The sequence below is a fragment of the Colias eurytheme genome, chromosome 1 (genome assembly GCF_061535395.1).
Source record: "Colias eurytheme isolate Ceu_HAF_F1 chromosome 1, ilColEury1 Martin Lab GWU primary, whole genome shotgun sequence".
Lineage (NCBI taxonomy): Eukaryota > Metazoa > Arthropoda > Insecta > Lepidoptera > Pieridae > Colias > Colias eurytheme.
Window position 1 is genome coordinate 11,928,859 of NC_142980.1, and position 15,435 is coordinate 11,944,293.

Here is a 15,435-nt window from a genome sequence, read left to right on the forward strand (position 1 = left end):
GCTTCAGGTAGTTCGAGTAGTGATGCGTGTTTATATAATTGGAAATCGTCTGCATACATATGGTAGGGTGACTCAATATTTTTGGAAATGGTGTTAATAAAAATGGAGAAAAGGAGGTTGTTGTTGTCTAATGTCTGCGTGTGTAAATGGGGGCTCGAGTACTCGACTGTTTCTCTTGCGACACCAAACTTTCCTATGAGCGTGAGCCATTCTATATAGATACGAAGAGTAGAAACATAGTATAAAGAGAACAAGTGGGCCGTCTCCCGGCGTTTAGGAGCGCATGGTACCTAAACTCACGAGGCGCAAGGCTGTGTCACGTTGATATTTTAAATAATGTTCTATGCAGACACCGACCGCTCACAGCAATTGCGCGGCCCTCACGAGAACGCGATCTAACGCAACGGTCCATGTTAAGGAACCGAGCGGCGTTGTTTGCGTGAGTCAAGCTTGCGTACGTACATGAACGGGTGCGTGGCCAAGCGCTCCGTGTACAAACAAACGACGCGATGTACCTTTGTTCTAAAATAACTTACTTGTTCTCTTTATACTATGGTAGGAATCGTTCTTACAAATTATTAAATATCTAAATAGGGAAATAAATTTAAGCTTTTTTTTAAGTTTGAAATGTTTTATTTTAAATCACATAGAGAATGTATAATATTAATAATACTGCTTACTTTTATTTTTACAATCACTATTAAACTTCTTCCTTACAGTAAATTTAAGTTGTTTAATTTTATAAGTAGTAGAATTATACATTCTGATCACACAAACAGTTTTATCAAATAGGGGAAGTACAATCAACTACACATTAAGTATAATTTATCTAAGGAAAAGATTATATCAGCTAGGACAGACTGTAGTCATTACATATAGCATGTTTCTAAATGCTTAGTAGACTATAGTCTTGTTTTTACACCGAAATCTGTAATATAGACATAGGTAGCTTATCCGATAATTCTTAATACCAACAAAATAATGGCAATTATCTGCCTCTACTCACTTAGTTAAATAGAAATATGAAAGATTTTCTCTTACATCCATGAACAACGGATAAACTTGCAGTTGACATCAATAAAAATTAAAAAGCGTGCGATGCCGAACTGTTGGCATCGCACTGCGACAAGGACCGGCCACGGCCCGGCTAGAGAAATAAGCTCCACAAAATTAATTTGTAAAAACACAATCCCGTTTTTACATTAATTTCATGGAGCTTAAATAATACACTGCTTACATGTTAAGTCTTAAATTTTTATTATAAAAATGATGAAGAAAAACATTTACTTATCTTATAAACTTAACTAATACCACAATAGTGTATTCTTATTTTATATTCGCACTAAACAATATCGCTATTATAAAATTTGGAACACACTATATAAGTCTTTAATTGATAGAAATTTTCTGCACTTCTTGAGAAAATTTAATACAAATCTTTAGAATACAACAATAGTGACACATAGAAAATCGCAAAAGTTACTACAATCTCTAACGAGATCTCATTTACGTTCTACACATATTATGATATTTAGTAAGACCATTTATTTAAGTCCTCCTTATTTCAACATTTACATGAAGAACATTATGTTGTTTGATTAAATCATTGGTTCTTTGTCTCCCTACTAAAATTGAAATAAATCAGTCATATTAAAAAAGGAATAGGAAGTAAGTAGTTAGTATAGTAAGTAATTTGTGTCAATCTGTGCATGAGCACCAAGTTTTTTATCTATTGTGAAACAATGAAAAAAAAAGTTCGAAAGTATCCTTTCGAGCACTATAAGGCCTCTCAGAAATCCGCTATAGCAATCGAGTTTATTGTAATTATGTTTTAAGTCTCTTTATTCTTTTCTCCTCTCTAAATTTTTTGATCAAAAATTGCTTATATAAATGCTATTTAATAAAAAGAGAAAATATAATGAATATATTTAGTTATTTAAAATTTAAGTCAAAAATATTCCCTACAATTTGAAATATTCTGTGCGTGTCTGTAACTGGTCATTTTATTTTAAAATATACTCTATGGCATATTAAAGTAAAGTTTAGTTTAGTTAGACTTATGAAATATTGACTTATGCACGGACGTGAAACATGGCAAGTGAAACACATTTACTCAAATGTTTCTTTAGTGCGAATTTATTTACACTTATCTAGCGAACTAACATTGAGATCACAATAATCATGAATAATAATAATCATCACAATAATCATCCTAAACTTAACAAAATATATCAAATATGATCAACACATTTTTATACTAATAGACGACGCAATCATAATGGTCGTATTATTAGAGGTAATCATTCTCCTACATGTATTTTAAATAAAAAAATAGATTAAAAAATTTATAAAAAACAGTAACTGGAGTTCTAAGCTGCACAAAATGTTGCCAGCAACAGTACCATGAAGGGTGTAGTGATATAGAATACAATCGACGTCTACAATCAGACACATACAATATAATCTAATATACTAGTACGGGATCCCTGGTACATTTTTCATCAGTTATTAGTTATTACTAACAAGCTGATTTTTTGTTAGTAGCTTCCTTTTGACTAGACGCCCAACTTTTTTTGCTTACGGTAAATGTTGGTAAATGGTAGCTTTACAGAGATAGCAAGGGTAAAATGTCTTGAATTGACGAATTTTAAATATTTATTACTAACCGAATCTTTATTTTTAAATTATTGAGATAATTATCTAAATAACGTGAAAAAATATTTATTCCTACAAAATATAAGGTTTTGTTAGGGACTCCCCTCTCTCGAATCTCCAACATGTATCATAGACATTGTCATGAAAAATAAGTACTATCCAGATGATTTTTATTTATCAACATATTTTATCCTTGCTATCCCTATTGAACTACCATTGACCAACTTTACTGTAAGAAAAAAAGTTGGGCGTCTAGTCAAAAGGAAGCTACTAACAAAAAATCAGCTTGTTAATAATAATTAATGAAAATGTACCAGGGATTCCGTACTATACAGAATACAATCTAATTCAGGGATGGCACGGCGCACTAAACGCCAGCATTAAAAATACAAGACATCCATTAATGAATGAATATATAGAATAGGTATACAAATATTGTAGCAAAAAGATAACTATAAAACTTTCTCCATATCAACAAAAAAACAAATCCTAAGTAAATGTACATCATTATAGTGAAATTCATTTCACTCTCATTGTCTCATATACTCAAAGTCCTATGCGACCGAGTCGCTTTGTATTTTTGCAGCTCGATCATGATGGCCTTTTTGGTCAAACGCTTAACCACTGACATGCGAACTGAGACACTCGTCTCGCCTAGCAGCAGGTACTGAAAGAATAAAAAAAATGTTGTGTGGTTTTATGAAACCACGGTAAAAGTGAAACTGTTCGAACGGTTCCGAACACTGCTTTGTGTAGCGCATGTCGCGTGTATCGCGGCTGCCGAGTAGGTATACCTACTCGGCAGCCGACCGTCACGCGACATGCGCTACACAGACCAAAAAGTTTGAGACGATGTAATAAAAGTTTCACTTTAACATGAAACCCTAATTCACATAAAGAGAAGTTCTTGGAATCTTGAACAATTCCACACATGTATTTGTTAGTTTCTTTATTCGCAAGTAGGCTATAGGACTCATAGATTATCATAATTAATAACTGAAATACAACATAGGACAAGCTTATAAAGCTCCATAATATGAAATCAATATACCTATGTTAATAATGCAATTATTAATTTAACTTATGAAATAAGGCTTTCCTTATCTTATTTCCGGGTCAACAAAAAGATGTTGACCCGGATATAAGAAGATAAAACCCACTATGCTTTATCTGGAATAATGTTTTCCATCCAAGCTTAACAAGTTTGAAGAACATAAACTATTTATGTAAAAAAAATGTGAGCACAAAATATAAAGAACTCACCAGCAAGCATTTCTTAATGGGCAAAACATTGATGAGCCTCCATAGCCAAGTAGGGCCGTTCTTGTTGAAACTGTTTCGTATATCAATCTGGTCCAACGTCGGTCTGCCAAAGATCAGTTCCACTCGACGACGCATCTCGGGATTCATGATAGAGAGCCAATCTTTAGCCATGGATATAATGCACTTGGCCGATTTTACCAATTCTTCAAATCTGACCCCCTTTTCCTCTATATCATAAATGTTTACAACCCGGGCAAGGGCAAATCTGGAAAAAATTATGCATTTTTATTAAAGAATTCCTGTAAAATACGATTTTTGAAGTTAGCCTGTGATTAGATCGAGCTAAAAGAGGCGCAGCACAAACGCAAATCGTTTTCTTTAAACATTAGTGTCTAGAAATAAAATTTCTTTAACCAATATCTTTATTATGCAAACTTCATAACACTGTAGATCTTCACTAAAATATAGTGAAAGTTAATGGTTAATTATAGTTGACAATTATTAAAAATTATCTCATACTCACCTAGTATTTCTGTATTTTCCCAAAATTCTGAAGCGGCGCACACCTATTCCAGTAACGTAGAACGAGCCATTTGGCAGTTGCACGCAATCCCTTATTTCGATCACCTAAAAAATAATTTTTTTTTTTATTTTTTATGGAAATTTGAGAGAAAAATCTCGCATAATACTATCATAATTTATCTCAAAATAAGTAACTAGAATGTGTATGAAGAAGAATAGTCAATAATTATGGGTTATGAAAACATTGGTTATTCCTAACCATTGTTCTTCACAAAATAATATGTTTAGAGGTGAAAACTTGCGATATTAATTACAAACCTAATTTTATACCCAAATTACCGACAAAGTGAAAAAGGTTCACTTTAATTATCAAAGGCAAAGTGTACATAATGCTTACTGTGCCATAATCTTCATCGTCTTCAAAATCGCCGATTATACCAAATACGGGTTTCGAAGAATTCATTAAGTTGTCCAAAAATTTTCTAGCATTTGGGGAAAACACAATAGCACACAGTACTCTGAAATCAATAACATATATTAAAAACATAATATATATTCTCCAGAACTCTTATAAGAGTGTTAATTCTTTATCTTTCGATCTTTGAATAGAATATTTGTATAGCCTTTTAAGCGTAGAAATTAAAAAAAATAAAAAACAAAATTGGCTTGTTGTGGTAAAAAACAAAATTAAATACTTACTCAGGGTATCCTGAACCAACTGTAACGAGTGGCAATAAATATTCCTTTTCCACAGGTGGTTGGTTGTAGCAGCCCAATAGCGAAAGCATTATCGCCATATACCTGGTCTGGGATGACTGGAAACAGAAGTTTTTATAAATTCCCAATAGAGAAGCATACAGATAAGATAATATTATTATCTTTCTTTAATTCAAGGGCTTTACTTCCGTATATTTTACATTATAATAATTGCTGACATAATGTTTATAAATATAAAACGCTAAGCTTAAAACTCGAGAGCCACTCGACCAAATTAAAGCCAATTTGGTCGAGTGATTTTTAACATTTTTGTGAAGACACAAGGAAGGTTCGTATCCAGAGAAAACACGAAAAAGGGGCAATAGGGTTAATGTCTTAGGCAGCTAGTGCCTAGTCCAACTAATATAATAAATGAGAAAGTTTGTGAGGATGTGTATGTGTGTGTTTCTTACTCTCTCACGCAAATACTACTGAACAGATTACAATGAAATTTAGCACACATATACAGGGTAACTTCAAATTTCTTTATTTGCATGTAGATTTACAAAGATTAACACATAGGATAGGTTTTGTCCCGGAAATCCCACGGGATCGGGAACTATGCGCGGTTTAGGAAAACGCGGGCGAATCCGCGGTCGGAAAGCTAGTAGATAAAGCTCACCTCATCAGCATTAAACTTATTCAGCGGCGCATTGCACAAGGGGCAGGTGGCGCTATAGAACAGATGGCACTCAATGCACAGCTTGCAGAAAATGTGCCCGCACGGCGTGGTTATCGGCGTGGTGAACGTATCCTTGCATATCGAGCACTCCATGTCGGCTCGGTGTATGAAGTCTTGGAATTTTGACAGTTCCGGATCTTTTGTCGTCACAATGCGCACTTTGATCTGGAAATAAGAATTATGGACTCGATTTAGAAAAAAAAAGACGGGTTGCACTCCGGGAGTGCCGGCAGAAGTGATACTTGATTATTAACGTTGAGCATGTTTGATATCCATCCTTCTTACGCTTTTTCGATCAGGTCACGCGTTCAAAATGTTTTAATAGAATGCATTGGAACTCGCAATGGGATTCGAATCCGCGTGTTTCGCTTGCTGTTGCGACGCCTAGCCTCTCCTACCCGTGATTCAGCCTGAGCAGTCTATTTTATTCAACTGATTAACGAATATTTCGCTTTTCGATTTGGAAAATTTCTCATTTATAAAGAATTTGAATAATACAACTAAACATCAAATTGTTAAAATGTGTATATATTGCTAATAATATTGAAGTTGATACAAAAAAAAAGTACTTCAAGTTGGAATCGTATGTATATCAGTCAAATATTTCCTACGCATTGCTCTATGAGACATAATTGATCGAATAAAAAAGAAAATATTTATAGCAATAAAAGAATTGCTAATACTTACTGGATTTACTTTGACTCTTACGACGTATTTAGACCTTTTAATAATTCTTCCCGTCGCAGTAGCTAAAAAAAAACTTTAATTAATAAAAAGAACAGTTAACTTATCAATTAATTATTATCCCATACACCGATGACGGTGATAATGATATCATAATAAATAATTGGTACTTAATATAAAATATTCCTCAATTATAATAATATAATTAATACGTTTAATAATTACATTAAAGTATTCAAATTAAAAATATTATTATCGTATTAACTTCCGGCAATGTTAAAAACTTTTAGGGCCGATTTTTCAATGCTGGATGTGGATAAAACTTATTCGTCGAATAATGTATAAAACTACCATTTTAAAAACGTATTTTAATTGCCTTTATTTGACAGTTTACGTGACATTTTAATATTATCGTGTAATACTTTATTGGACGGATAAGTTTTATCCAAGCATTGAAAAATCGGCCCTTAAATAAATACAACTCTAATTAATAAATTATTTAAAAACATTTTAAAAACTAAGAAGCCCTAACATTTGCAACAGTAACACAGAAAATTTGACCTTCGACTTAGCGCTCTCCATGATATAACAATACTTATGTAACTGTATTGCAATCAAACAACTACAATCGGACATTTTAATAAAATTAAGGCTTTGTCAGACAGGACGCGTACTTAGCGCGCGTCAGAGCGTTAAGTTGACGCCGCGATATGACGCTAAGATGTGTTCTACTACCACCGTAGAATACCGTCAAACAGAGCGCCGGCGCTAGCAGTACGCAACGCTCTGTCGCGGCGTTAGGACGCTTTAACGTCGGGTGTTGTATTTTTTACCCGACTGCCAAAGAAGGAGGGTAATGTTTTTCGAGTGTATGTAAGTATGTATGTATGTCTTTTCCTTTGTGACCACCTGTAGCCTAAACGGCTTGATGGGTTTTGATGTATGAGGTATCGTTAGATTTGTCTTGATTACGGGAGTGTCATAGGATACATTTTATCCTAAAAGTCCCACGGGATAAAGACATAATAATATTTTTTCTAAATTTCCCTTTATTTAGTGTGCAGTCGGGTATTTTGTTTTTTTAATAATAATCTTGTTTACAAATTTTATTTTAGCGTCGGCGTTAATAGGCGTAAAATAATAATAAAATACTGCATAATGACCGAAAATTTGATAGAATTGGTTAGAAAATATCCATGCTTATATAATACGAAGGATAGTTCATATAAACTATAAAGATATATCAATTAAGGCAAAATTGTGGGCACAAATCGGAGAAGAAATTAATGAAACTGGTAAGTAAAAAATTCTTCCGACTCCGGAGTTAATATCGCTGTACCTTGTTTTGTTCGTAAGTAATAATTATGTAAACAACATGCAGCTTTAATAATATCAAACTGTTTCCTAACGCGCGCTAAAGGGTTCTGTTTGACGAAGCCTCGCGCGACGTTAAAACAGGAAGCTGCAGCGCTACTACGCAGCGCTAAAATACGCGTCCTATCTGACAAAGCCTTTAGTGTCCTTACCTACTATTTTTAGTACAACCATAGTTAGTAATTTTCAAAGTTTACTTCATCAACAGGGTATAACTATAACATAATATATTATTATATCGTAAAAAGTACCTACTCCTCAGAAAATATATGACCACATTAACAAACTTGAATGTTCAAACAGCGTTACCCAATGAGCAAGAGTATATAACGTTAAATTTAAAAAGTAACTTATGTCATTCTGCTCTTTAGGTAACAATCGGCATCTGTTAGGCATTAGTTAGGTATTAATGTCTCGGTTTTACAAAATTGCCTTGAGACGCTCGATCCCATTACATCTTGTGTTATTACGGGAAATGGGTATATTGCCCATAATTTTTTATTCAAAACTAATAATAGCTAGGCATATAGGTATCTGTCAAACCAGACTTATAAAGCAATAAAATGATCGAATTACATAATAGCCAGTTGTATCCAACGCTACACCCACGCTATGCCAGCGTTCAACCGACTGTGGTTCAACTGTGACATTCATAATCTAGTAATCATAACATTATATAACATAACCTAATTTTTACGATGTCATGGCCGAATGCTGGTCTAACTCCGCACACCTCTGGTACTCGAAACCAACACAGAAATTATTTTCCCAGCACCCAATATTAATTATTAATATGTAGTTGCAAAATAATATGTTGATCCTAATTCAACCTATTTTTGATAATATAGGTACACTCATAAAAAAACCTTATTACGTATGAATATCCTTTTTACCTTTGCCGACGTATTTTAACAAAAGTACTAAAATAGCAACCTAAATAACAATAAGGATAAATTATAAATAACTTTAATTTCAGTATTCAAGTTCATACTTAAAATTTCAAAGTTATTTTTGACGACGACAGAGAAGCAAGCAATTATTACTTACGACGCACGTCACAGAAGACGATCAACGACGGTGAAGTATTAAAACGGAGGCTATTTCTGTATTTCAGAATAATTGTGTTGAAACTAACTAAAATTAGGTTACATTAAAATAATAGATAGGAAAAAATAAATGTAAAATGTAGATACATAAATTTACAGCTAGAATTTGAAGTTATCTAATTTATACATATAAAAGAGTACCTGCACGGTAGAGTTCGATCTTTCTTGGTCTCGATATTCGCATTTTGTAAATCCTAAAAATAAAAGGAAAATATTACTGATTTGAAATATGTACTAAAATCACCTTCTTAAAAATGCATTTATTTAGGATCGACGGAGATAATTATAATGTCATTCTTTAATTGGTGGCAAGTCTGCACTATTTCTGACCAATTCGTGTACTTACCATTTTTCTCTGAAATGTAGTATTTCTTTCATGATATTTTCAATCACTTTATTGATTTCTAAACGACAATTGGTCTTAAAACCGCAAATGCATGGTTCTGTTCTTGTGCACCTGTAATTATTTTAAATTGTTCATTCGAAATTAATATATATGCTTTTTTTATTTAACAAACAAATGTTATTATAATAATAATTAATAAGCTTACCTAGCGCATCGTGTGTGTCCACAAAAATTTGTGGTTGGTTGTTCGAGAACATTTTTGCACGTGGGGCAAAACATTATTTCGGGAAATGTTCTGCAAAAAAAATGTATTAATGTAGTAGGTAATAATAAACAGACCAAGTGCGAGTCGGACTCGTGCAACGAGGACTCCGAACAAACTTATTTTTTTATTATGTTGTGACTTTAAAATTTATGTTTTTAGAATTTTTTTCCTTTACCTGTGCTATAAGACATTGCTTTTAACTAAATTTCAGGACTCACTGAGTTCACTTGAAGTATCTTGTAGGAGTTGTAGGTTTTGATTCCCTTGCAAGTTGCAAGCAGTTGCGAGTTTCAGAATAAGCGGCATTAAATGTGTTAACATAGAAATTTTATTTTATTACAGCTTAAAGGTATTAATTTAATATTATATGTTAGCATTCGGGAGTAAAGGGGTTGTAACTTGTAAGTTTAAAATTATTAAAAATATTTTTTTTAATACAGTAATGTAGGTGATTCAAAATTCATGTTTTTCGCAATCTTCTTAAATCTGTGTAACAAGACGTTACCTTGTACTAACTATCAAGACTTTGTAGGTTTTGATTCCCTTGCGACTATCGAAATTTGCGAAAATTTTGTTTATTTTTTATAAAATCTAATTATAAATTCATATTTTACGGAATTATTCCGTAGACAGGAGTATTCGATAAAAGGGTGTTGACAGACAGACAGACAACAAAGTGATCGCCGTTCAGCGCCGAGACAAACGTCAAAACGCAAAGGAATAGAATCCGCTATCGATACTAATTGACATAAGCGTATGATATTTTGCTTAGGATTTGTTCACCCTACCAACGACGACGACGACCACGAACAAAATTTTTATACAGTCGCAATTTAACAAAATTGTGCAACACAATTAAAAATACAATATTTAAATTTCCTGTCGTTCTGGTGATTGCAATTTTTTTTTTGAGAACAATGAATGAAAAATACAGATTTTTCGTAGAAAAGGTGGCTCCTAGAAAAAATGTATTTGAAGTTTTTTATAGATAATTTTATGATCTACAATTTTGGTCCCAGGTGATTCTATGATTAACTTACCGTCTCGGCGAAAATCGCAAAAAACCTATCTTTTTATTGATTGACCACGAAATTTTTTTGCTTTCCGAGTACCAGTATGACGGAAAATGATTACCTATATTTTATTTTGAACATGAATAATAAAATAAAATTTTCAGGGTAGCTACCTGATAGATAGAGCAAGTTTTTAAAAGCCAAACGGAAAACTTTTATAGGTGATTTTACGGGCCCTTTAAGTGGTGAACATACTGGGTAATTTTATCTTTCTTGGCATTTAATTCTTTTTTTTATTCCATTCGAAGATCTAACGATAGTAAATGTTACCATACTGAATTGGCCTCTCTTTCAGCTTAGCACACATAAAAAATCAAGCATCTAGCGCAATAATTCACGTCACCATAAATAAAAATCTCATCGTACTCAGAGATAGATGAAAAATTGAAAAAAAATGTCATAACTCCGAAAATACGAAAAATCGCATAACATGTATGGGGGTGATTCGGATAGCCCTCTAGGTCCTCTACCTCCTAGCTTCAATATATCATTACTTTTTGGGACACCCTGTACGTATGTATGTACTACGCATATGAGATTTTTTTAAAGAATAGAAAAAATCTATCACGAGGCGAGATTCGAACCCGCGTCTTCGCCTGCGTATCAAATGTACGTTAAGCAAGTTATGTGAGAAACGACTATCCCAAGAACAACCCCTATAACATTAAAACTATTTTAACGTTAATATAGATACTTAGCAGCTATATCTAATACACCTATATCAAATTACTTCGAAGTCTGTCTATTTGAAGGTAAAATATATCATAAAAGGTAATAATAAAATTCCGACCTTATTCTATTCACTGAAAATATAATTCAATGTACATCTGCATATCTCACAGAAATCAATCATTTGCGACTTGCGTATTGCATAAACACGAATAGAATATGGCGGGCATACCTGATCAAAATATTTTTCCACTATTCAAAATATTTTTGAGCACAGATTCCTAAACCTATTTGATTAGGTGGTATAATATTATATGAAGAAATCTAATATTTCTAATTTAATTTAGGGATCGGATTTTTTTCCAAAATTTTTATATTTTACTAGGTAATTATTATTAAAATAGTATATTATCATTACTTCTTGGGACACCTGTATATGTATACACAATGCATGATCAACCTCAACAATTGCTTTATGACATTGATGAATTGAATAACATAATAATAACTAGGTGGGTAAGTAGACAGCATAACCAGCAAAATTATATAAGAGACATTGAGATCTAAGTAAATGGCTCTAGGCGATCGTATCGTCTGTGACGGCCATCAAGACCGTCGTCACGCAATTACGATTCACCTCTATTAAGTAGCAGTAATATTAAATCCTTATTTTTATATAGACCAATTATTTATATGTACTACATAATACGAAATCAAAAAACGGCATAGCCACTGGCCTGCAGTATCATCTAGATTCTAGGCCATAGTGCCTAAGCACAACTCTATGTTTGCCATTTCAAAATAACTGCTTTTTCAAGTGTTTTTATATATTACTATCACTTCATGATATAAAACAAAGTCGTCGTCGCTACTTATCCGTCCATAAATCTTTAAAAATACGTAACGGATTTTGATACGTACGAATATTTATTAAAGTCTGTCGTTCTGTTTCTATGCAGGAAAAATCCCGTCGCCCTATATGCATTCCAACCTTCAACTAAGAGCTATTACGCACTGTCGACCAGTCGCCGGCGACTGGACTTACTCCTGGACGACTGACGACTAAGTGCGCAAGCCCCTATTTAAACTATAGTAAGTCACAGTCGCCGGCGACTGAGTCGCCAGCGACTGGTCGACAGTGCGTAATAGCTCTTAACGATTTATGGCCGGGCTCACGATTCCTGGTATTTATGTATAGAATATCTGTCAGTTAAATTAATCGAAAAAGAATGTATGAAACTATCAGTGATTTTATATGCAAGTGATTCTGCCACTTTATGGGTGCTCTAGTCAATTATAATCGAAGGAAGACATTTTCAGTTGTAAGAGATAGTCATTTGATAAATATACGCATATTCTATCGCAATTATCATTATAGGTATGCATAATAACTTAAATACAACATAACAATACGATGTACCTACTTGGTTCTTTCTAAATTATATTCAATATAAAGATCCAATCTATACTTATAATCCGGTTATTGACATTTGACCTTCGTTACCCCTAACAATATCAAAGTAATTATATCGTAGTAGGTACATTTATTCCTTTATGTATATTTTATAACGTGTGACTGAATACGTGTGGGTGTAACTTATTAATACTATTTAGTATTTACATAATCAAAACGACATGTTCAAAAACATCCTACATATACTGTCACAATAGCTTTCCGCTCGCGATATTACTTCTACCCACGCAGGCTTTTCATCATATAAAATTATATCCAATACTTCACCCTTCAATTATTATTAAAGTAAAGTAAACAGTAAAGTAAGAAAATAAATTCAAATATTGCCGCGAGCTGACACGAAATGTAAAAAACAGAAACATAATTTGATAATTTGTAGGTATCATCAACATCGTCATCATCATCAGCATACGTTCCCACTGTACTGATGGGACACGGGCTTCCTATGTGGCTACAGGCCATAATCCATCACGCTGGCGCTGGCCAAGTTTGGTAATATGGATTACGTAGTAATTCAAAAATAAAGATAAGCGCGGATTAGAAGGTGTAGTGATTCAAGACTTATAGTCTAGCGCTAGACCTATTTTGTGTATTTTCGTTTGCTACTACTGTAAACAAACAAATGGCTATAGTTTTTTGCGACTGATTATAACCAGAACGCAATATAATTAAAGCGTTCTCTTATATAACACTAGTTATAAAGTATAATTTATTAATTGGCTGTGATCTTAATAAAATGATACAGACGACTTGCAGACGACGTATATTGTGACATTGAAGCTATGCATAATCAGCAAAATTCCTATTTATGTCACGGTTTAATTTTGGACCACTGCAATTAAAGACAAACGCCAGTAAAGCCATGTTACGTCAGCGTCAAGCTAGAGTATTGCTTACAAATACGTTCTTACGCAAAGTGAGGCAAGCGTCAAACTTATATAACACGACCTACTGGCACATTGACTTTATAATACTTAATTGTTAATGCAATCCGTTTACAAAGTTTCTCATGTGTATTTTTATAAAAAATTAAATATATAACAATTTTACATCTGTTCAATAACGCATTATAGGTATTTACATAGACACACGTTTATATGAGATTAAGATTTTGACTTTAAACAGTTGTAGGAACGATTAAGTAACACTGATATACCTCATGTTTGCACGAATTTGCAATATATTAAATATTAATGATAATACTTAATGATTCCAAAGTAAACAAGCGAACATAGACAAAAGTAAATACGCGAAGGCCATGATGTATGAAAATGAACAATGCAGTTAAAAAAGTTTCGCGATATTTTGCGGACATCACAAAAAATAACTGTAAGAAAAAAGAGACATATCGAATAATGCTAATATACATACATATTATAAAATATTATAGAGGTAATCAAAATCTAATTGATTTTTAAATAAATCGCATATTGCAGTGCGCTCGCGCATTTTTTTTTTTACATTTGAGATGGACCTTCATATTTCATAAAAAAATGCTTTATTACATGTTTGCAATCTTATAAAATTATCGCAACATATAGAGGAGGTAGGTAATAGTAAATAACAAAAATTCACAAGTTAACAACAAGCAACAAGTTCTTATTAGATACCTATTAATACAGTATATCATGTATGTGAGTGCATAGGTTCATAGAGGATCAATTGATGACCTACTTTTAAAATATAGCAAGTGCAATGTAGGTAGACGCATATTTATTGCAAGTACCTATGCGTATATATATAACATGTCGCGCAACAAGTTGTTTTAGGTATTAAAAATTACCACTTTATTATTTAGCTAAGTAGAATTAAAACAAACTACATAAGCTGCGATATTTTTAGTACCAAAATACCACATAAATAATAATTAAGCATGTTATTAAAAAAATACACAAAACAACGATAATTTTCCTAATTTCAAACTGAGAATTCTAGAATGTAGTTTGCATTCTGAATTTAAAAGTAAGAAAAAATGAATTCCGAAATACCGCTCAGTTTAAGATTTATTTAGTTTTATAAATATAATGAATTTTTGTATTAATTAAGGATTGTACAGCTATTTATTTCAATCAAAACATTACCATGTGCATGTGATAAAAAAATAACAATTTTTGTTTTACTATAATATGTATTATATAAAATACCTACCTACGTCACGTTATGTAATACCACTAAATAAATTATCATTGTTTTGCCTCATAATCTAGTTTACATTCTAGTAAAGAAAATAACTATAATACTTACTTCAATAGACTACTACGAATCACCAGAGGAGTATCCATGTTGATAGTTGGCGTCGGCGCGAACGTAGAAAACTGAAAGAAAACCAAAGAGAAATGACGATGAAAACTATACCAGCGTTGATAAATAATAATTGACAATTGCTATACTAAAAAAATATAAGGCCACAGACACACGAAAATAAATAAGACGAGTTTACTTCAAGGGATCTTTAATTTTAAAATGATTAAATATAACAATTGTAGTAGGTATTATAAAAAAATTAATGTTAATATTTAATAATACTCTGTTCTTTGCCCTTTTTCCATTTCAATTTTTGATTGGT

General features: G+C 32.6%; 1 protein-coding gene across 1 annotated transcript; it reads right to left on the reverse strand.

Moving 5' to 3' along the window:
- Positions 1 to 610: 610 nt before the first annotated feature.
- LOC149911278 (LON peptidase N-terminal domain and RING finger protein 2-like) lies at positions 611 to 15,226 on the reverse strand. Its single transcript, XM_090104725.1, has 11 exons — positions 15,114 to 15,226; positions 9,594 to 9,683; positions 9,389 to 9,499; positions 9,184 to 9,236; positions 6,566 to 6,627; positions 5,819 to 6,043; positions 5,140 to 5,255; positions 4,838 to 4,958; positions 4,442 to 4,545; positions 3,919 to 4,183; positions 611 to 3,322 (listed from the first exon to the last, which is right to left on the reverse strand). The coding sequence occupies exons 1-11, from the start codon at positions 15,149 to 15,151 to the stop codon at positions 3,194 to 3,196; spliced, it is 1,314 nt and encodes a 437-aa protein (XP_089960851.1). The 5' UTR covers positions 15,152 to 15,226; the 3' UTR covers positions 611 to 3,193.
- Between the last annotated feature and the right edge of the window lie 209 nt (positions 15,227 to 15,435).